The sequence below is a fragment of the Chroicocephalus ridibundus genome, chromosome 15 (genome assembly GCF_963924245.1).
Source record: "Chroicocephalus ridibundus chromosome 15, bChrRid1.1, whole genome shotgun sequence".
Lineage (NCBI taxonomy): Eukaryota > Metazoa > Chordata > Aves > Charadriiformes > Laridae > Chroicocephalus > Chroicocephalus ridibundus.
In genome coordinates, this window is record NC_086298.1 from 6,336,896 (window position 1) to 6,359,241 (window position 22,346).

General features: G+C 44.6%; 1 protein-coding gene across 17 annotated transcripts in view; it reads right to left on the reverse strand.

Moving 5' to 3' along the window:
• The window catches only part of DNM1 (dynamin 1), a 69,416-nt gene extending 54,145 nt beyond the window's left edge, over window positions 1-15,271 (reverse strand). For all 17 annotated transcript variants that reach the window (XR_010073358.1, XR_010073359.1, XR_010073357.1 and 14 more), the window contains exon 1: window positions 14,910-15,271. Coding sequence is in view for 10 of the 17 variants with exons in the window: in XM_063352675.1 (XP_063208745.1) it covers window positions 14,910-15,070 (161 nt within the window). In the remaining 7 variants the exon portion in view is untranslated. The remainder of the gene's footprint in view (window positions 1-14,909) is intronic.
• Window positions 15,272-22,346: the final 7,075 nt, after the last annotated feature.

Consider the following 22,346-nt stretch of genomic DNA (forward strand, 5'->3'; position numbering starts at 1 on the left):
ACTTATATTCAATGGCCTGAGGGCCTGCCAGCCCGCAAAGTAAACCGGCACAGCCAAGAGTTTGCCCCAGGGATTTCTGCTGCTGTATGTCTACAGTAATTCCAAGGAAGCCGGTATACCCTAACTTTATGCTTGGTAGACCTTACAGCAGGATCTGGCCTGACTTTTGAGGTGAACTACATATATATTTTTAGATGACCTGAAAGTAAGGCTGAGATGTTGCTACATTCTTCTGATGCACCCCTGCAAACCCATAACCAAGGGTTACCACATCCAATCAACTCACTGGCTGCATTAAAAAGCATAAAGCAAGAATTTCTTATAGAGCTGCACTCCATCTGTAATTCAGTTAACATAACATGTACTGAAGTCCTTATATACAGGGAGGTGAGACAGCAGCCAAGCAAATGGAATTTCTCTCCATTAGAGAAGGTTACACAGCTCCTCAGGTACATTTGTAGAAGGGGAAGAAGTGAACAGTCAAGGGAATACCTTGGAAAGAGGCTCCAACACACAGGCATTACCATTTTTGGCAGTTTTTCATGGTCTGCTCTCCTTCTATCTAGAAATCTAAGCTTTCCCTCTCAGAGTCATTGCTGGGGCCTAGATAGGCAAGTACCTTTAAGACATGAGTCTGAAATACAGAGGTGTTGGTCAGTCCCTTTTGAAGGATCAGCACTAGAACCTTGCACAAGGTCCATTCAAACAGACTCAGTACTACAGACCACTAGGAATATATGTGCTTTAGTAAGTACTGTTCCTATTTGAACCTGCTGGTGGTGGTTCATAATCATGCTTTATATTTCTTCTCTGGTATCATGACATTAACTTCCTTTTTAGGAAAAAAGGTTTCAAAATCACCACCCCCGTCACAGGACTTCAGGTGCTGGAACTTTCTGAAAGCAGTACAGTAAATATAACAGGGCATACAATAATCTCATCAGCAAGCAACACTTGAAGCCTGTCTGAAAGATCCCAGCTTCCCCCATCCCTTGCAGATACCACAAACAGTTCTCAGCTTTTGCCTAGAAGGAGTGCAGGAGTATGAGCACAGTTTACCACCTTAACCATCCTAACTGAAGAGTCTGTGCAGGAGACGGAGTCACAGCTGCCTGCTCTGTAATGCAGGCCTGCTCTCTGCTATGGGTGATCAAGGTTAATTCTTCACTCTCAAGTGCCATGAAGAGCTGTGACCCTGGGCATCCTGGCACACAACAACAAGTGCCTTGTGTCACCCCTGCTGAGGAAGCCTGCAACGGGAGCAGATTGGATCCACGTGCTTCTCTCCCTGGTTGTGATCACTGACTAGATAGATAATCCCTTCATGGGCTGCTGCTCTACAATTGCAGTGCAGCAACCAATGCAATCTGAGAGCCGAACCAGGCCCAGGGGGATAATTCCCCTCCTACTTCCCTACAACATAGTGAAATCTACTTGTTTCCATAGAAACAAATCAGTTTGATGTCCACACAGCTCCTGCATCCCTCACTGCTGTGCATCAGCCCAAGCTGCTGAGGCTGAGATTTTAAGCAAGTGTCTACAGCTATAGGTTAAGAGTTTGCAGGAGAAACAAGGTGTACTCCTGGCATACAAAACCAACCATCTCACCCAAGATGTCATTCGCTTCAGTTCACCCCTGCTGTGAGACAATTAATCAGGAATATCCTTCCCCTCCTCCATTTTGAGGGTTGACTTATCTGCCAGATGCCTCCCTGCTCTCTTCCTGCAGATGGGTTAGCCCAGAATATGTGAGGACGTACAACACAGATGGGAAAGGAAAACAGGGCACCCCAACACCTCAAGTGCCCTTGTGAGCCAATTTCCTCTGTGTTTTTTGCAGGTAAAAACTGTAAAGGGGTTTTCTTGTTTGGAACTCTGCATTTTACTGTGGAGGATTATTTAGAGAGTGGTACAGCCTACAGTGCATTGCCTGATCTCAAAAAGTCACTGCCCATTATAGCAAATGCCGCATTGACTCTAGGCTGCGGCGCTGGGGAAGGAGTGAGTCTTGAGAGAGAAGATTGCAGCACTGCTGCTGTGCAGCTTCCTCTGGGATCTTTTGGGTAATAGAAAATGAAGTCCTGGATCTTGCTTGCTGCCTTGAGATATTCAAGGTAAAGAATAACACAGTACTGATTCTACATGACAATATCAGGAACTCAAGGGAATAAGCAGCCCGGTGTATCCTGAACGGATGTGGCAGTAAGGATTATATTTGTGGAAAATGTAGCTTTGATTGTAAGAATTACAACATTAGGAGAAAGAAAACAAGGCTGATTTCACTCATTTAAAAAAAAAAAAAAAAGACCAACAAAACAAACCAACCCAAAACCAAACATAACACCAGATCTGGGTAGCAATACCAGGATTCGGGGGAAAAGCAGCCACAGCACTATTGGGTCCGGAAACCTCCAGAGCCACAGGTATAAGAAATATTGCACCAGCATGATGTATTCTCCACCCCAAAAGCTGTAAACCAGACTTTTCTGTCTGCCTTTTGACTTTTCATCATCATAGCATGAAAGTAAGTTTTCCTTTTGCTCCCTCCAAAGCATATATACCCTGGCAAAAAAAATGTCATGTAGATTTTATCTCTAGAATCTCCCTGCAACTTCAGGCAGTCTCCAAGAGGACAATACCATGCATCAACAACATCCTAGAGCATCAGATTGGTCCAGTCCTGATGGCAGTAGCAAAGAAACAGGTTTTTTGTGGCCATGACCCAGCATCTTTTCTTGTCTCTTTCTCAAGTCACACTGATCTGTCATAATACTGCAGTAACACTGCTCTGCTTTGGCACAAACAAATCTACTGACAAATCTTGGCTTTGCCATAACAGAAGAGTGGCAGTCCTGAAAAACATGACCTGTACAGCACCTGCAACTTGAGCTGGGAGAAAACAAAAGGACAAGCTGTACGCTAAAACTCTGGTACAGAAGTGTCTGACGGGAAAGCACAGCCACAATAACACCCTAGGATTAATGTATGCTAAGACCGATGAGCAACAGGCTGACCTTGCTATTTCCCACCACCAGTGTCTTAATCTGTCCTAGCTCTCTGGAGTCAGGCTGCAGCTGAGTCTAGACTAAAGGCTGTCCAGCAGTAAAGGCTCTCTTGTGTTCAGGGACACCACTAGACTGTGCAGAAGTAATTAATATTCAAGCTATTTGTCACATGGAGACTTTGGATAAAAAGGGGTTTATCCCCTTTTTCACCCTTCTCTCATTCAGAGAAGGAAACCAGGTACAATGGCAGACCCAAAGATACCAAACACTCATGGTAAGTGTCATCTTAGATTTCTTGTCAAAACTCCACCACCTCTGGAGTCCTGGTATTTGCTGCAAGACTAAGAGAAGAACAAGCGTAGCTCAAGGCACATTTCATCACTGCAGCATGACACTTCCTCCACTTGCAGACAGTGCTGCCTGCTAGAAAAGGAGACAGTCTCCCCAGAGCCTGAATGCTGTAAAGGGTACAGACAACTGAAAGAGTTCATGGGAAAAAGCAAGAGTCACTTTGATGAGCCCACTAATACAGACCCAAACGGAAGCTGTATGAGGAAAGGAGGTGGTACCTCAAGCTATTAGTGGCCAGACATGGGTGGTGGGTGAGTTTATAAAATTGAATGCATGTACCCTGATAATTTATCTTGGGTCAGTGGTAAGAGGCAGAGCTTGTTGCGGACAAGGAGGTAGGCTGCTTCCTTTCCAACAGGCCAGGCAGGAAGGACAGAGTTATGTGGGGTAACAAAGTTATGCCGCACTCAGGCATCCTGAGCAAACTGTCCAAAATGCACCGCTGATCTGCAGAGGGAATTTAAGATGCCAATTTATATCTCCTCTCTGCCTGGAGAAGTATGCAGGAACTGTGCCAAGCTTCTTGCTATGCACTGCACCTCTGCAGTTTCAGATATAATTAGGATCACCCTGGCTGGAAACATGGTGCAGAGGCACTGCTTCTTAAGCCCTCGAAGAAAAAACAGCAGACCAACTGCTAACATCTCTAGTGCAGAGCAAAGTCAGAGACATTAAACTCTTCTTCAAAAACCACACAAGACAGCTCCATTTCAGGCTACAACAGAATGAAAGCTGGATCAATGGTCCCAAAAGAGATGACCTCCTGGGTGGTTCCAGTGTGTCTGCCAGAGTCTTTTTGACCAACCAATGGGACAACACTTCTCATGTCCCAGAGGACATTTTCCTCTGGTCAAGTTTGGGCAGTGACCATAGGAAGCTACAAAAAGGCAGGTTTATATAAAGATATACATCCACAGAATTTCTAAAGGAGTCCAAGTCTACATGGAAAACTTTTAGAACTTAAATTCAAAAAGCAGAGGAGGATCAAAATTGGTGTTGCCTATTAATGGGCACTCTGAATCTACAGCAAAATCACAGCATAGTGACCTGGACAAACAGACCAGAGTCTCCTGGTCTTCCATTCCTTTCCTTATTTTCCACAAGTAAAGGGTTTATCTAAATTCCTTCCCCTGGTATCTTCCCCCCACCTCTTCAAACTAATACACTGATTTCTAATAACATTTACTTTTCCCTGTTCAGGTGTCAAGTTTGACTTCAACTTCATCCAAATAGAAGATGGGAAAATATCAAGTGCTAATGCAGTGCCTCACTTGTTCTTTTACAGGAAGCATTCTTTAAATATCATTCTTTCAATAGTCTATACAAATTAATTCAGAAAATGGACCTCCATCTCTAAGATGAGGTTGGGGCGCCAGGTAGTTTGCAGGCCTGGCATAACAAACACATCTTGTATGTACAGGTGTCAGAGAGTAACGCCTAGGAACTGAAACATCAAATCAAAGTAGTACAGCCCCGAGGGAAGAACTATATTGCTGGGATCTCTACTGAGAGCTGTGCCAATGTAGAAGAGGTGACCTGAGTTTCAGCACTGGAGTTGCAGCACCAGCTCTGCAGTGTGACACGTCACACGCCAATCCCTGAGGGCATTCCACATTTTGGTATGTACCAATCTCCTCCTTACCTCTAGCTATAACTATGACACTGCGACAGATCTCCTCTCAAGGCCACCACCACGCTCAGGCAATTCCCAGCTATTCATAGAGGAGCTTCTATTAAAAGTAAAAGCACAATCAGCTTAAGAAATAACCAGAGATTACTCAAGAGATCACAGCAGCCAGAAAGAGAGAAAACCTAACATGTGTATTAGAATCAAGGGGCCCCATCCTGACCCAGAGCAGTGTAAGTTGAGAGAAAATCATGAGCAGGGGTTAGAGCTTTGGTTTTTACTGGATTAATTCTGAACAGGTCATCAGGTGTATTCCCCGACTGTCAGAGAATTGTTCCTGTGCTGGCAGGCAGGTGGCAAATGGACAGTTATTTTCATTATAAGCCCCTGTTTGTAGAGGTTTATAATTACTTGGATGAGGAAGAGCTCTCAGAGCTGAAACAGCCCATTAATTTGTTGTCAGAGCCCTGGGCCAGATCCTACATAACTTACTCTGCGTTTACACATACAAGAGTGGCAGGAAGGCAAAGAGGAGGAACCGAACAAAGACTTCAAGGTTTTTGCCTTTAGGTAATCTTTTCCTTGTTCTAAGAAATTCAGTACAGCCTCCCCCATCCCTGGATCTCCATTCTCAAAAAAAAAAAGCAAAAATAATAGTTTTTCCTACAACTCTCCAGGGTAAGGAAGCTCTGCTGTAAAAACATTTGCAGATGTTGAGAACCAACTACTCAGCATCTCTGTAGACTTCTGCCTATGATGCTTTGAGAAAGGCTCTAAGAGCAGCTGAAAAACTACTCTGAAATACGGCTGCAGTTTACGCTCAGCTTTTATACAGCATTACAGCAACACTGTCTGGCTCTTCAGCCAAAATCCACAGCAGTATCAGTTTAATATCAGCTCTGTCCCCTCTCAGGCATCCCATATACTACTACACTGGCCACTCTTACATCAAGACTGTTTCACAGCCACAAAATGACAGTCGTAGCAGCGTCAGACAGGATCCCAGCAATTCCCATGTTTGTTGCAGTAGCATTAACTCTTCACCCTTCAACACAGCTGCAACAACGCAACCTAAAGCCATGAGAAACAGGAAAGGGAGTGTTAAGAGGGACTGTTGAGGCAATACATTATTAAAATAGTATTTTCACCCCCAGAGACTCAAGTTCAATTCGCATTTCAGTCACAAGTGAGGAACTGGGTTTATTCCAAACCTCATTTTGTATAATTTATTGTTCATTGTGACTGCAACAGAAGTATTTTAGCCCTGATTTTTAGGAACAGAAGATTTCACAATGCAGGCCTTAGAAGTTTTGTGATTCTTTATACTTGTTCTCCAGGAGCACTTAGGGAAACAGTATCTTTTAAAGCAAAAAAGAGTACCCTCAAACATCCATGTTAGAAATTGATGTTTTTAATACAAAAGCTACACTGCTCTTCTTGTTAGCTTAACTGCTGTGTGCAGGGCTCTAAGAAAAGCCACACAAGTCTTGCAGAAGAGTGGCAGAAGTTGGCAAGTTTGCTTCCAGTCAGCAAGCCACAGCTTGAGGATCTTGCATAATGTCTGCTTCCAAGATGCTTCCAAAAGCTGAACTGCAAGAAGCTAGTGACCAGGGATTGAAACACCATCTCACTTCCATTTGGTCATGGCTGGGTCTGCCAAAGCTTTCAGAGCATCTAACACGGCAGAGAACAGAGACACTGTTAGGTTTCAGACTCAGGGTTCATACTTCCTGTACTGTGTCTTGCAGGAAAGAAAAAAAGTTATGTTATAGCCAGCACCAGCCTAGGAGCTGTGACAAGCTTGAAGGTCACAGAGGAACCAGCCGTCAGCAACTTAATTATCCTGTCTGCCCATCTATATAAAACAGCTTAAAAAAATTACTAAACCACTTTACATTCAGTTTTTCTTTAAGTATTCATTAATAGGACTTTGAGGGGAAAAAAAAAGCTGGACATAAGTACAAAGCATCAACGAGTCATCTGAAATAATTGTTTAAATACCTAACATTAAATTGTGCTCTCAGTTGCCAGTCACTATGTTTTGATGCATATTCTTGCCTGCTCCTCAGTAAACACTGAAATGTTGTCTCAGTCCTCTCTTCATAGCCACCCCAATATTTATAGTAGTTAGTCCTGAGCAAGACATCCAATTCTCATGACTAAACTCCATCAAGTCACTCAAAAATAGCATGATACATGCTTTGGAAGGATCACAGATATATGTAAATAAAGAGAAAGCTTTTTGGAGCTTTTCAGAACCAATTCTGCTTGCAGTTTGATCACCTCCAAACCTGACCAGACCATCTGAGTGTTTAAAGTCACTAGGGACAAACCCCTGCGCTCATTCCTCTATAGGCTTGTGCTACCCATCCCTGCTCTGAAAGGCTGTGCTCAAAAATTTAAGTGCTACCAGCTCATCTAGTGCAGCCTCTCATGTCCCAAGGCTTTCTAAGAATACCCTGAGACTCCTCAAATCCAGTATCTGATCTATGCCAGTAGCCAAAGGTGGCTGCATCAGTCCCGACCTCTCTGCAGACAGACCTAAGTAACCAGCAACACTGGGCAGATGAGGCTGCGTGAACAGCTAAAGCTCTTAGCACACCACTTCTGGTGAGAAGGCAGGTCTTTCAAAGGGCTCAGGCAGACATCGCCCTACCACCCTTGCAGAGTTTTAATTTATTGTTAGGAAAAATAGCTTCCTACTTTATGGTTAGCCTTTCCTGGTGTTATTTCAAGCATCCATTAATGATATACACCTACGTGACATGACACCAACAGACTCTCCTTTCTACAGATGGAGAAAAAATTATAAAAAAGTTAGTCACACAAGAATTTAGTTTCAGAGCTGAGAACAGAACTCTTATCTCAAGGCTGAACATCCCTGTCTGCCTCTTAGAGGCAATATTCCTTTACCTTGAGCTTTCACTCTATCAGAATGTACGAAACCAGGTCTGAGAGCAGGAAAAGAAAAATTCAAGTGGAATGAGAGACTGTCCCACTAGTGAGCTACTTTCTCACCATGCATGACTAGATTTCTTCTTTTTTTTTTTTTGGACCAGATTTAGTTTTAGCTCTCCTCCCAACTAGCAGTACTCTGACTCATATGGTTACAGATCTGAAAGCCTAAGAAGGAAAGTATTACACCCAAAATTTTTTGGGTGTTTTTTTTTTTAGTGGCATATCAAGGAAGTAGGTTTACCCTGCATATTACCAGTAAATTTCCCTTCACAGATGCCACCTCAAAACTAATTTTACATTGGGTGTATAGGCTGAACACCATATGTTCTAGGTGACTGCCTGCCACTCCTTCAGTAAATCTTCTGGTTTTGCCACTAAAATACACTGCCTGAAACAAAAATCTGAGTATTGTCTCACATGGGTGGAGCACACATGGGTTTGCTCTCGTCTAATAAATCTGTTGCTCAAGGCATCATAATAAGTTTCACTCCAGTAGCAAGAACACAGCAAGAACTGTTTTCTTGATAACTTACACGAAGTTGTCAGCTGCTTCCATTTCTCCACAAAAAAGTTTATCTTAAAGATGGTAAGAAATCCTCACTCAAAAGAATTATTACTCCTACTTGGACAGACAGGCTCAAACTTGAAGTTAAGCACGAAGTAGGGACATTCAGTAATTCACCAGATCAGGAAGGGGATTAGCTTCCTGCCTTAGAATAACATTTGCAGAAGCTGCCTCAGATAGGAGGTGCTGCAGACAGACTCCCACACCTTCTATTTAAGTCTAGCAGAGTTCTGCCTACTCGAAGCATCTGGAGAAGTCAGGTTCAAGGACTTGACTTGGCATCCCCAGCTATGTATTGAACCATGGCTTCTGAAAACAATCAGTAGCCTTTAAAAATAGCAGTTTACCTTTGTTCTGCATCGGGTTTTTGGGGTTGTTTTTTTTTTTTTTTGACTGTGTGAAAAGTTATAAGCATGTGGAGTTTTGAAAAAACAGTAACAGTTTTAGCATAGAGGAATGCTTTTAGAACTTCTTACTTCCTTTCCCCTGCTGGTTTTGCAGACCCTTTACAGCCCTGTGCCACAGCATGCTGTTTATAGAGCAAATACAGAAAAAACCCACAACACTTACCTACCACAAAGTACAGTAAGGATTAATTGAAGCTCAAGATGCTTTAAGATTCCCAACGTTAGGATTATCATGGTAACAAGGAAGAGTCCACACTAGCAAAGGCAGCATCCTCCTGGTCTGCCAGCTATCAGGTGATGACTTCCAGCAATGACAAGACAACCTGTCATTTTCACACACCAGTAGGTCCAGGCAAGCCTTAACTTGCACAATACTGAGCATCAGCTTCCAAACTGGAGACACAGCTGGCTTCCTTTCCCCGGGTAAATTCTGATATGATCCGAGACATGCCATAAGGATCTCTTTTCTGAGCACATGTAAGGCTAGTGGGCAGTTACCAGAAGTATGAGATCATCACTAAAGAGTTAAGCTGAAGAATACAGTCAGACAGTGAAATTTAACATCTCGCATCTAACTGCTGCAGGAAGTAGAAAACATATTAGACTTGTATTTGTTTGAGCCAACACCTATATCATTAAAGCAAGCAGTCAGAGAACAAATACAGGCAGACACTGCTGTTGCATTACAAACACTGAGATTCATGCACTTTTTCCCCCCGCTTACAGCCATCCATGTTATGTCTTAACTTAATTACGTATCTCCTCCTAGCGTTCCTCCTCCCACAAGTGTTTGCTGAGAGCTGTACAGATTTCTCTTACGTTAAATAATTTTGTCTTGCAGTCTACTGTTACACATTAGCTATTTCCCCCAGTGCTCCATATTTTCTTCCTTGAACAATTAATCAGAGATGAAAATAGGTATTTTCTTCGCTGAAGACTAAAGGCTTGCTGCCATTTGAAGGACTATTGTTTGACCACTATTTATTTCTCTAAACAGCCAAATCCTGCTCCTGGCTCTTGCACCATCCTCTGCAACCCTAAATAAGTCAGCTCCCAAGCAATGCCTATATCTTTAACCTGCCAACACAGAACAGCATTTGGTCAGTTCACAGATGTATTTATCATACAGCAATTAAGGGTCTGGGTCCATGACTTGCAATTACTCTCTCTGCCAGCACTCTGGGCATGTAAGTATCTCCAAGCAGAACAAAAACAAAATAAGAAATAGAAGAATCATATTTAAGGTCCCCTTTTGTGGCCAGAGCAGAGCAAGTTAATGTGTGTATTTTCTTGTTTAAATTTAAATCCACTGCTAAAGTACCACATTGATGCTCAGCATTGCCCAGCACAGCAGACATCCTCAATCTATACATAACATAGCTATGATTTTTAGAAGATTTAAGCCCTCAGTTCTCTTCACAGCACTCAAGCTTACAAAGCACATATTACAGCAGAAGCCCAAACAACTTAAAAGCACAAAGATTGTTAACAAAACAGTTTTCCTGCAGTATCTGAACAGGCTAAGTATCTGCATCTCTGTATGCATCCCTATAGGATCTTTCAATTCTAGATAATTGCTTAATACTGCTGTCGGCCTCTGAAGGTATTTTGCCAGAAAAGCTTCCCATAACAAAGCAAAGTATATATTATCAAAGAAGGCATTCCTTCATCATACCTTGGGGGTTTAAGTATTTATCTCTAAATGGCTGGGGAAGGTTGAGATATGAAGATATTAAGTCGCTTCTCAAAGTTATACCTGAAGCCAAACTAAATCTTGTAGCTTCAAGATCTAGCTTTGGACTTCCAGTATGTGACAGTGCAAGGCAGAGACACAGCTGCAGCACGTGCTGCCTGGCCCTTGCCTGGTTTTGTCAAGGCAGTTACTGTAGCACAAGTACCAAGCTTAATAGGTACTTATCCTTACCACTGCCACAAGCATTCCAATGCTGCATTTATCCTGCTCTTCTACCCATGATGAAATTTCAGTTTTCCAGGAGATGCAAAGCTAGCCCAACATGGTTGAGTTTAGGTCCATGCCTGCCTCAAATTTCATTCCAGGCAACATACAAAAAAAATCAGCTAATTCAGCATATACCATCAGACCCTGGTAACAGACTGCTACTGCTAAGGCTAAGTGCCTCTGTTTGGTTTGGGATATAAAAGCCCCCAAGAGAGGATGCTTTTGGGGTAATGCTCAGGTCTGGAGTCAAGTAAACCCTAATTCACTTCCCACAACTTTGGCACTGCTTAGTTTCCTTGATCATAAACAAGATGGTTTCACCTCCATTCAAGTCCTTCCACCTACTGTTCCCAGTCCTTAGTCATCGCCTCCTCAGCAGCCCCCTTAAGCCATCTGTTCTCCAGAAGTCAGAGGTGTCTTGTTTTCTCCATGAAGAGCAATGCAGCTGCCCTAGCAGGGCTGAGCAGCACGCTGCCTTGGATCAGACAAGAACACAAGGCACAGACATTTATGCAGCCATCTGAATACAGCCCAGTGCTTTCAGTTTTTCCGTTTGTAACACACAGATAACAGTAATACTCCTACAAATCCAAAAGATTTGTGTAACAGTGCTCTGAGATCTTAGGATTTTTATAAAAAACCACACTTATATTTGTTATTTTCACATGGCAGAATAAGAGTGGCATGAACATGAATGGTTTTACAAACAGCTTTGTGGGCTGTCTTGTACATCCCCGCTTATGGGCCCTTTGGGGTCTCTCAAGTCAAATTAGTACATACCACATGCTTTGTTCTTTTTATCAGACCAATTTTGCTGGTACTGCTGCCTGCTCTAAGGCCTTCTAATTTAACAAAGGTGGCAGCAAGGAAGTAACACCACCATAAGAATGGACTAAATGACCCCTGAGGTTACTTCCAACCTGAGTTATCCTACGAGCCCATAACCACATAAACAGGAAATGCCCGGAGCTGACCCGATTAACCTTCCTTCCAGTTCTGGGGCCCAGAACAAACCAGTCTATGAAGAGATGTGTCACCTGTCTGGCTTCTACATGGCTTCTCTCATCTCTTCAGTGATTTTACACCATCAGCCAGTATCCTAGTCACCACGCTGAGTCTCCGGCAGCAAAAGCACACATAGCAGCCACACTGACATCTGGTATCATAAATACAGGCTCTGCACTGTTGGATAATCTGTTAACGGCAGAGTAAGCGACACTGGAAGAATAATTAGCAGCAGCTAGTAAGCCACTGCATTCAGGAGGAAAAATAATATTTGTTTGGTGAGACATGTAACTAAACATTGATTGCAGTCAGCATCACTCTGTGCTTCAAGGTTTCCAGCATGCATGGGATTTGGTGCTACTGCAAGGTGCCAGCAGCAGCCCTAGACTGAAGTCCTGCATAGCCACAGGCATCAGGGGCAAGCCTGCTGCCCTGCTATGTGATCATGCAGTGATGACAACCTGAAAGTAGCCCCACAGGTACAGAGCAGGGAAACCAGCCCTGGCAGGGCCTCCAGTCCCACTGCTGAAGTGTCCCCATCAAGCACATCAGTCAGTACCAACTGCATCAGCATTTGTTCTTGCACAGATTTCCATCCACTCCAAGAGAAACTCATCAGCACTCACATTCACTGTGCAGCGAGCAGCTGCTGAGCAATAGCTGCACCACCATCCTGGTATCAAGCTGAAGCAGTGACATATGTCATGTCCACACTACAGCAGTAATTGTATTTGTACACAGTAGGTCTACACACAATTTCTTCTTATGCCTATTCAGACAAGAAAACAGCCCCTATCACAATCACATTGAGGAGACACGCTTATTCTGGATACTATTTCCACAGCTTCTTATCACAGTTTTCAATACTCACACAAAAAAAAAACAGACTATACATTAAAGCAAGGCCCCAACCTTATTTTAATAGGATTGGGTTTTGCAGCATGTACACATACATTCTGTGGTATGATGTCTCACATTACCAGTCTCTAAACTAACCAGCACTCAAGGGTATCAAATGGAGAAAGACCTCTTCCCTTTGACATATTTTCCATTTCTACTCCAATTATTTCCTCTAAATGCTTTTCTACAGATAGGTCTCTCAGCTGCTGCCCAGGGGACCCTTCATTATTTCATTTTCTAAAAGCTATGGCACTATAACTTGCTGCTAGAGAGGCAGCTGATGGGACACAGTGAGGTTACAAGTTCTCCTGGGACAGGGGTCATCAAAGAGAGATAGAAAACAATTTAATTCATTTGCTCTCCACCAGGCAGATAAAATCTCTAGATCTCAACTGGTGCCAGTGGAGACACACCAAGGATTAACATAGCCCCTTCCGTTTGCTCAGTCTAAAAGAAAGGGGCAGTGTACCCCGATACACTGACTGTCCTCCGACAAACAGCCAGACGTTATATATTACGCCACTGCAGCATTGACTGCATAGATCCTCTAAAAAGGATTTACAAGGTTGGGCTGACAGTACTTAGAAAGCATGAAAACAGCAGAGCCAACAGGTGAACCTGTTTTGCTCACGTATTTCAGAAGCCCTATTTTCCCCTTTTTAGAAAGATACAATTCATTTTGGTGGTAGTAATTGTTATTTTCTTCCTGTATCCATGGACAAACGAGTGGATCTTGGTCTATGACCTGAGGCTCAGTAAAATGTGTTCCTGCAATGTCCTTCCCTTGGCATGATTCCCAGCATCCCTGGGGGGATTGCTGGACTGTTGGAAGTTCGCTAGAAAGGATCCCAAACTCTTTGAATGTGTATCTATAGCAAACGGAGGGGAAAACAACCTTATTCCAACTATGCTTTCTTTGCACCTTCTTCCTAGTACACACAGCACACCCTGCACTCGCTGCTCAAGGCTACCTTTGCACAAGTCCAAAATCCGGGGCTATGCACAGCTAAACAAGCAATTCATACACACCGCAGACCCTTCCAAGAGTAGGAAAGCTTTATAAGCCATCCAGCAGCAAATAGATTAAAAGAAAAAGTGGGGGTGGGGGAACGACATCCAGTAGATGTCAGAAATGCAGTTTGCTGGAAGAGAAAAACCCACACAAGCATCTGACCAGGTATGACAGCAGCGACTGCTTTTAAGATAAGCCACCAGCAACTTGCACACTTCTCATAGCATAAAAAAACCCCCACCTTGATAGCTAAAACCTGTATATCACTGATTACAATTAATTAACGAGGCCAGCTGAAGAACACCTCCCCCTCCCCAGGTGTTGTGTGTCTACGCTGGAGCAGATAACCAGGCAGCACAGTCTGCAGTTTACTCAAGTTGCAGATGATGAATGCGAAGGTCACATGAAGGGAAGGCATCAGTATATTGCCTGTCACAAAATGGTAGCACCCGGGGATTTGAGCATATAGGAGAGAGATAACCCCGTCCTTCCCATAGCCTCCCCGGAGCTCCTGACATGGCATCCGCTATGGAGGACAGCGAGGCAGCGCTGGGGGAGGGGGACGGAGCAGATTAAACTTAAATACCCCACACACACACACACCAGCGACAACATCCATCCCCGGGAGCCCCGCTGAGGGGGGCACCGAGCAGGGGAGGGGACGGTCCCCGCTGACATCTCAGTGTGTGTCCCCCGTTATGTAACAGCCAGGGGAGGGGGGAAATAACGGGGCGGGGGGGGAGCTCCCACTGGTCCCAAAGGTGCGACAAAGGCGGGGACCCTGCTGCGGAGATGCTTCCCCCCCACCACCGCCGAGGAGGGGAAACCTCCTCTCCGCCCTTCCCTGCCCCTGCACCGCAGCGCCCGGGCGTCCTGCGGCGCTGCCCCGGCTCCTGCGCTGCACATGCATCCAGCACGGCGCTGGTGGGGAGCCGCGATGCCCCGGGCACCCCGCCGGCTCCGCACCGCGATGCCCGGACCCCCCGCCACCACTGTCCCTACACCTCGACGCCCCGGGCATCCCGCCCTCCCTGCCCGTACCCCCTCAGCCCTGCCTGCGGCGGGGCTCCCCAGGGACCACCACCACCACCCTCCCTCCCCCCCAACCTCTTTCCTCACCTCCCGACGAAATTCTCCAGCACGGAGCTCTTGCCGGCGCTCTGCCCCCCCACCACGGCGATCTGGGGCAGGTCGAGGTTGGCGTTCTGCCCGATGGCGGCGAAGGCGTCCTGCAGCCGGTTGACCAGCGGGATGAGGTCCTCCATCCCGCGGTTCCCCATGGCTGCGGCGCGGCACCGGCTCCTCTCACGGGCGAGCTCAAAACTACAAACCCCTTATCCCGCGCCCTCACCGGCGGGTAGCCCGGGTCTCGCCGCCCCGGGCTGGTGGGCACCGGCACCAGCCCGCGCCCCTCGCCCCGCTCGACGCCGCCCGGTCTCGGCTCGCCTCAGCCCGCCCCGCCGCGCCTGCAGTGCGCCGCGCGCCGCCGCCAGGGGGCCTTAAGGGCGCCGGCGCCGCGCTGCACGCTGGGAGATGTAGTCCGGGCGGGCTGAGGGGGGACGATGAAAGGGGGACAAAGCCCTCACACACACAGCACATACCTGCCTCCGAGGCCAGGGGTGGCTTCAGGGGGTTGTTGGCCCGGGAACGGGCCAGCTCGATGCCCCGAAATCAGAGCTGCACAAGCTGTCCCCAGGCCTCGGGGGCTGTGGGGTGCCATGGTGGGTTGACACACCGCCACGGCCCAGCCGGTGTACCTGTGTGGCCCAGTCATCATGCCTCATGGTTCTGTCGGTAGGTGTACCTGCCCGCTTCAGGGACTTTTTACAAGGGCATGTAGTGATAGAACAAGGGGTAATGGCTTCAAAATGGAAGAGGGGAGATTTAGATTGGATATCGGGAAGAAATTTTTCACTCTGAAGGTGGTGAGCCCCTGGCCCAGGTTGCCCAGAGAAGCTGTGGATGCTCCATCCCTGGAGGGGTTCAAGGCCAGGTTGGACGGGGCTTGGAGCCCAGGTCTAGCCCAGGGCAGAGGGTTGGAACTAGACAATCTTTAAGGTCCTTTCCAACCCAAACCATTCTATGGTTCTATGATTCTATACCTGTCCATGAGCCTGTACAGCTTGGTCACTATCCCTGCAGGTTTTGGTCACTGTACCTATGCAGTGCAGTCAACGTACAGGTATGATTCGGTCAATGTACCTGTATGGTTTGGTTACTACATCTGTTTGGTCAATCTACCCACATGGCTTGGTTGCTACATCTGCACAGTTTGGTCTTTATACCCATACAGTTTGATCACAGTACTGTTGCAGTTGGGTGGTACACCTGTATGGGAGGGCTTTGTGCCAGGACAACACTCGTGGAACTGCCAGAATACAATAAATACTTGGTATGATTAAACTGGAGGCTTCCAAAAACACTACTGAGCTTCTGCTGCTTCATCTTCATTCAAACATGGATGAAAAATACATCAATTTCTGTTTATGGCTGAAAAACAGTACATGTTGCTGTGTTTGTTTTACAGAAATACAAACAAATGCTTCACTTTATGTACTTAGGTTTTCTTTTTAAAAATCATTTGTCTGCAGTAAAGAGCCAACTGTTTGACTGTAGGCTTTTAAAAGGGCTAGGGTTTTAATAAGAATATAACGTGAGGCCATATGTTATTTGAAATCATAGCACTGAAAACAAGTGTTCAGAAAAGAAGCTGATGGCTAGCGGTGACTCAGGAGGATGGAGAATGCTGCATTTCACACACCTCGCAGTTCGTGCTACCCAGCACTCTTGTTCACAGCTCAGAGAGAGCTGGGGGTGGTGGGGGAAAGGAATAACAAAAAATTGCAACAGATTTTGAGCTGTATATTTTGTTTTAAACAGCAACTTTTTAGTTATAATGATTCTAAGGAAGATTTCATAGATGTCTGTCAAATGTAATCCATGCAGAAATACGTACCTGGGTGTACAGAGAAACTGGAACAACCATGCTGAGGTGTGAATTTGGCTCACTGTATTAGTGAAGATGCCCAAGGAAAATGTTGTGAAAAAGTCACTAGTGTGCAGGTGAAGGAAGAGTAGAGAGCTGCTCCATCTGTATGGGTAAGACCATTGTAGGGCATACGTGGGCTGTTTTGGGGGCTGTCAATGCTATTTTTTGCTCTCAGCAAATTGCCTAGCAAATCTCAAGAAACAAGCTTAAGAAACTCAATATAGACAGTGGACAAAAGTCTTTGAGTATCTGTGCAGCCATTCTGATAATTTGTGTTGAAGAAACCTGGAGAAAAAATATTGTTTTTTTCCTTCAGAAGTTGATAGCTGCTGCTTATTAGAGGTCACCGCAAAAAGAACAGTGAAGAACATCAGAGACTTAAAGAATGGTGTCGCCTTCCTCCCTGGGTCAGAGCTGATGCTCAGGAAACTTCAGACCATGAGGATCTTTGAAGCTTTGTTTGAGGAACCATAAGAAGAAAATTGTCCTTTTTCCAGAGGTTGCTGTAACCTGAAGTTCACCCACACAGTTCTAATTTCTATACAGAGGAAGATTACCCAGGTACATTACTGCAATCATCTCACAGAATTTAACAGCTGTACTAATAACCCTTAATGGCTATGACCAGCCTCACCTGGGGCATCTCCCCACACCTATGGGCCAAGGAGCTCTATTTAAGATCAGCCCGGGGCCATCAGTCCCTGATGAATTATGGAAAAGTCTCTAGTTCAGTTGCCAACCTACATGCCCATGGTATCCTTGATTCCAAGTTGAACTTGTAGGCTGACTCCTTGGTCTGTCTTATTGCTGTAGATGTGCCTGGAAATCACTAGCCCTGGTCCTAATCTGGGCCTGCAGGTTGGTATCTGGGGGGTGGCTGATGCACTGGAAGGCTGTGCTATCATATAGAGAGACCTAGACAGGTTGGAGATCTGGGCAGAGAGGAGCCTGATGAAATTCAACAAGAGCAAGCGTAGGGTGCTGCACCTGGGCAGGAATAACCCCCTGCACCAGTACAGGTTGGGGCTGACCTGCTGGAGAGCAGCTCGGTGGAAAGAGACCTGGGAGTCCTGGTGGACAACAGGATGACCATGAGCCAGCAATGTGCCCTTGTGGCCAAAAAGGCCAATGGCATCCTGGGGTGCATCAAGAAGAGTGTGGCCAGCAGGTGGAGGGAGGTCATCCTCCCCCTCTACTCTGCCTTGGTGAGGCTGCATCTGGAGTACTGTGTCCAGTTCTGGGCTCCCTGGTTCCAGAAGGCCAGGGAACTGCTGGAGAGGGTGCAGCAAAGGGCTACCAAGATGCTGAGGGGACTGGAACACCTCTTTTATGGAGAAAGGCTGAGGGACTTGGGTCTCTTCAGTCTGGAAAAAAGACGACTGAGGGGGGATCTTATCAATGCTTATAAACACTTAAAGGGTGGGTGTCAGGAGGATGGGGCCAGGCTCTTTTCAGTGGTCCCTGGCAACAGGACAAGAGGTAATGGGCACAAACTTGAGCATAGGAAGTTTCACCTAAACATGAGGAGGAACTTCTTTACTTTGAGGGTGGCAGAGCCCTGGCACAGGCTGCCCAGAGAGGTGGTGGAGTCTCTGTCTCTGGAGACATTCCAAACCCACCTGGACATGTTCCTGTGCCACCTGCTCTAAGATGACGCAGGGGGTTGGACTAGATGATCTCCAGAAGTCCCTTCCAACCCTATGATTCTATGATCTCTGCTTGACCTTGGATCTGCCTTATTGCCATACTGTTGCCTTATAATCTGAATTTTTTGTTGGACCTAGCCATTATCTTTAGTCTGTCCTGCTTGCCTTCCTTGTGCACTGTGGGATTTGGCCTCAGTTAGAAATAACCTTGCTAGCTGTGGGATTTATCCTTTGGTTCCTGCCTCCCCTTCCCCTGGGGAGCAGCCCTGCTCTTGCTGCTCCCTGACAACAGCATTAGCTGCTTAGCAGTACATAATGTGACTTGACTTTGCTCCCCTTGTCCCCCTACCCCACTCCCATGAATCCACACCTGCCTTTAATGCTTCCACAAAAGCGATTATTTGATTGTGGCTATCAATGTTTTTGCTAACAATAGAAACCTCAACCTGAAAGTATGTTATTCTACTCCCTGGCTGACGTTCTAAGCAGGTATTTTGTTCTGGCTGAGCCCACTTCAGTACAGGAATAATAATTCAGGATTATACTGTTTTCTGGAAAAATCTAAAATTAAATTAATACATATGCTTTGAGAAAGGTTTATGAAAGCATATTGAAAGTACAGAATGTCAACAGCTGATATTCAAGACTATGGGGGGAAATAGGGCTTATTGCTAGTTAAGGAGCTAGTACAGCATTAAAGGTTAAGTGTGATTTCTTTGCAGGTATTCTTTCATTTGGTCTTTGGTTTTATTTTTCTGTGAAACTGGTACTTGATTCTTGGAGAGTGTCTAAGGCGTTCCTTGGTCTAACTTACTGTACTCAAAGGGCAAAAGTACTCTGGGGGGATAAGGAGAGTTAATAGCGTGCTCTCCAGGTAGAGAAGAAAGGGAGAAAAGGGGTGGCAGAAGTGCTAAAAACCTGCAGAAATATTGGCAAACTTTACATAGATTTCTCAGCAGATCAATATTAGTGTCAAACTGTTAGATGCACAAAACGTGCTCCTGTTTTCCCTGTCTTGCAGAGATGCTTGTAAGCAAACGAGACCACAGTTTATGCCTGCAGTGCTACTCCTACAAGAACACATTCATGTCGTGGAGTCTATCTAAACACTTCTGCAGCAGTTGTAATCGCACAGCCCAGAGACCTGAACTCCAGAGTCAGAGACAGCAAGGCTTGGGTTTCGAGAAGCTTTGGAAACCTACACCTCCCATTGATGAAAGAGAGAACTGCAGGCACTCAGAATCACTCCTAAAGCCTTCCATTTTCTCTCCTGCAAGAAACTGAGTTGGAAGGATGTTAGCAGCACACAGGCCTTTTTATTCTGTAATATCTCCCACCTGTGACTTATGTGGCAGCATGTAGCAGTTTTAGGAGGAAAAACAACCATGTGATAATCCTTCATGGGAAATACTGAAAAACTGCAATGACTGTAAAATAAAAAGGAATTTTATAAACTGGAGTAGATGGGGAAAAATCTATTTCTTTCTACCTTGGTAGAAAGAAATCTTAAGACTTGAACAAAGTAAAACAAGGAGGATGAGAGATTTTTTTTTTTCACCTCAAGGTGCTATAAATATTTCTGGATGTACTTTAATATGAATCCCTAAAAATGCATGTGGGCATAACTATGCATGTTTCTATGTATGGCTATCAACATAACGACAGCTTTGTACACTCATTTTGTCACCTCATGCAAATAGAACTCCCAGTTTAGTTAGCATAATTAGAAATAGACACTTGAGTGCTGGATTCTGTCCCTCATTCCTTGCCCTTGCAAAATTAACACATCTAGTCCTCAGCGAAAAAAAAGGCAAAAATGTGGAATACAATTAGCTTAAGATTCTCCTAGTTATCTGCAAACTCTTTCTGTTGACTGCAGGTAGAGCTGTGAATGTTCAGAACACTTCACGGTGGGTCATGAATTGGGTGCTCTTGGCCCTTTGGATTCCTAAGAAATATTTGTAAATACAGGTAAGAATTTAAATTGTTTACAAGCAGAGGTTAGAATATAAGTTCCACAAAGAATCAGGGCTAGGATTGTCAGTGTCTCTATCATTATAGAATGCATTTTACAGCTGTTAGTTAAAAAACTTAATTAAAATTAGCCTCTTAAATTTACATGACTATGTAAAGCTGCCTATGGAGATAAAAACAATTTAAGTATCTGTTTTATAGGTACTTAGATGCTACTATAGTAGCAATGATACCAGAGTAACATTGATCGCTCGTGGTATCAGTTGCTCAGAAATAAAAAGTTTCTCTATATTTTTCCTATTGGTTGGAAAAGCTATCAGAAAGAAAAACAGCCTTTAGTTTTTGATTTTCAAATACAGACCTTTTTCTTTGTAGAATAAAATAGTGAAATGCTTCCTCATTTTCTCTTCTGTTCTCAAACAGGAAATTTGCTGAACTGGTCTGAGAATCCCTCAAAAAGATGTAAAATAAGGTAAATCTAGTGTATGAGACACTGGGTCAAGCTTATTTTTGGTGTGACTCCACAGAAGCCAGAATATACATAAGGGAAGAAATAAACTGAATGTTGTAGCCCCTTAGGAAAGGAATCTGGACATGGATGTGAGTTTAAATTTATATTTTAAGAGCAACAAAGCTGAGTTCCCTGTGCTTTCCACATCCAGTGAGATGATACAAAATAGCTCCTGGAATATATTTTACCTTGTGACTGAAAATCCCTGATAGAAGCTAATTGGCCGAGTGGCAAAATGGGTGTAAAGCTAGTATCTTAGTTTACATTCTGTCGGCCTGTCCTGCCAATCAAGAAATATTGGGAATAGGTTTCTAGAGCAATAGAACAAAGAGTGGGTGCAAACATCCTCTAATGCACAGATCATTTTGCTTTGAAATGTTGTGTGCTACCGCTTTCTCATGCGTGAATACCGTCTTCCTCCAGATAAAACAGACATGGGAAACAGTGTAACTCCAGTAATTAATATCAGCTATTGAGAGTGGGTCTGGTGAAACTCAACCCATTCTTTCAATGGACAGGCCCTAAAAGCCAAGAAGAAAAAGTACTTTAAAGCTCCATATGCCTTTTTCCTCCAAGGAGTTTGGGAGGTTTAAAGACATTATGGTGAGAACTAGTTGTATCCTAGTGAAATGGATGAGTAATAACACCGTCCTTGCGGATTGCAGAGGAAACTGTGGGCATTGCAGTTTCTTGGTGCTGTCATAGGCACTGAGAAACACACTTGGATTTTCAAAAGCTATGTGGCTTCACCAAGGGTTGCATACCAAGTCTTTTTCAAAGCCAAAATTAAAACATACAACTGCACAGTCCAGTCATGTGCTGAAAACTAGAAATCTACAGTTATCTGAATGCCTGATCCGGTCCCTGTAAGAAATTCATATAGCCCAACAAAAACTTGGCTATATAATGCAATCCAGTTCCTGAATAAAAAGCATTTGTACGGTCTGTCAACAAATCTGCCAAAAAACTTCGTAACCCCGATCTAATCATATAGAGGTGTAATGCAGGTTGCCTTATAGTGATGATCCAACAACTCTACTGATGTCACTCTCTGTATTGCAGGGTACTGCCTGGGTCATTTTCTTGCCTCGACCTTCTAATTCTTATTCTGTTTTGTTCACTCCTTTTGTCAATGAGGCACAATCTTTGCGTAACCACCCCTGAGCCAAGTGGATACCTAGCTTATTATTGAGTAATAATATTGTAGTCTGTATTGTAGCACTATGTTTTTAAGGTTCTGTGTATTCTCACATAATGACATGTATTTACCACTGCATACTGAACAGCAAGTTGCTTAATAATTGAAAGTTCCTTGCAGGAAAAAAACAACTGTCAGTAGACGGGAGGTCAAGGTCTGTGTTCCAATGCTCAGTGGGCACTGACAGTAAGTACCTTTTGCCTGTCAGCCTAAGAGATGCTGTTTTATTGCCTGCAAT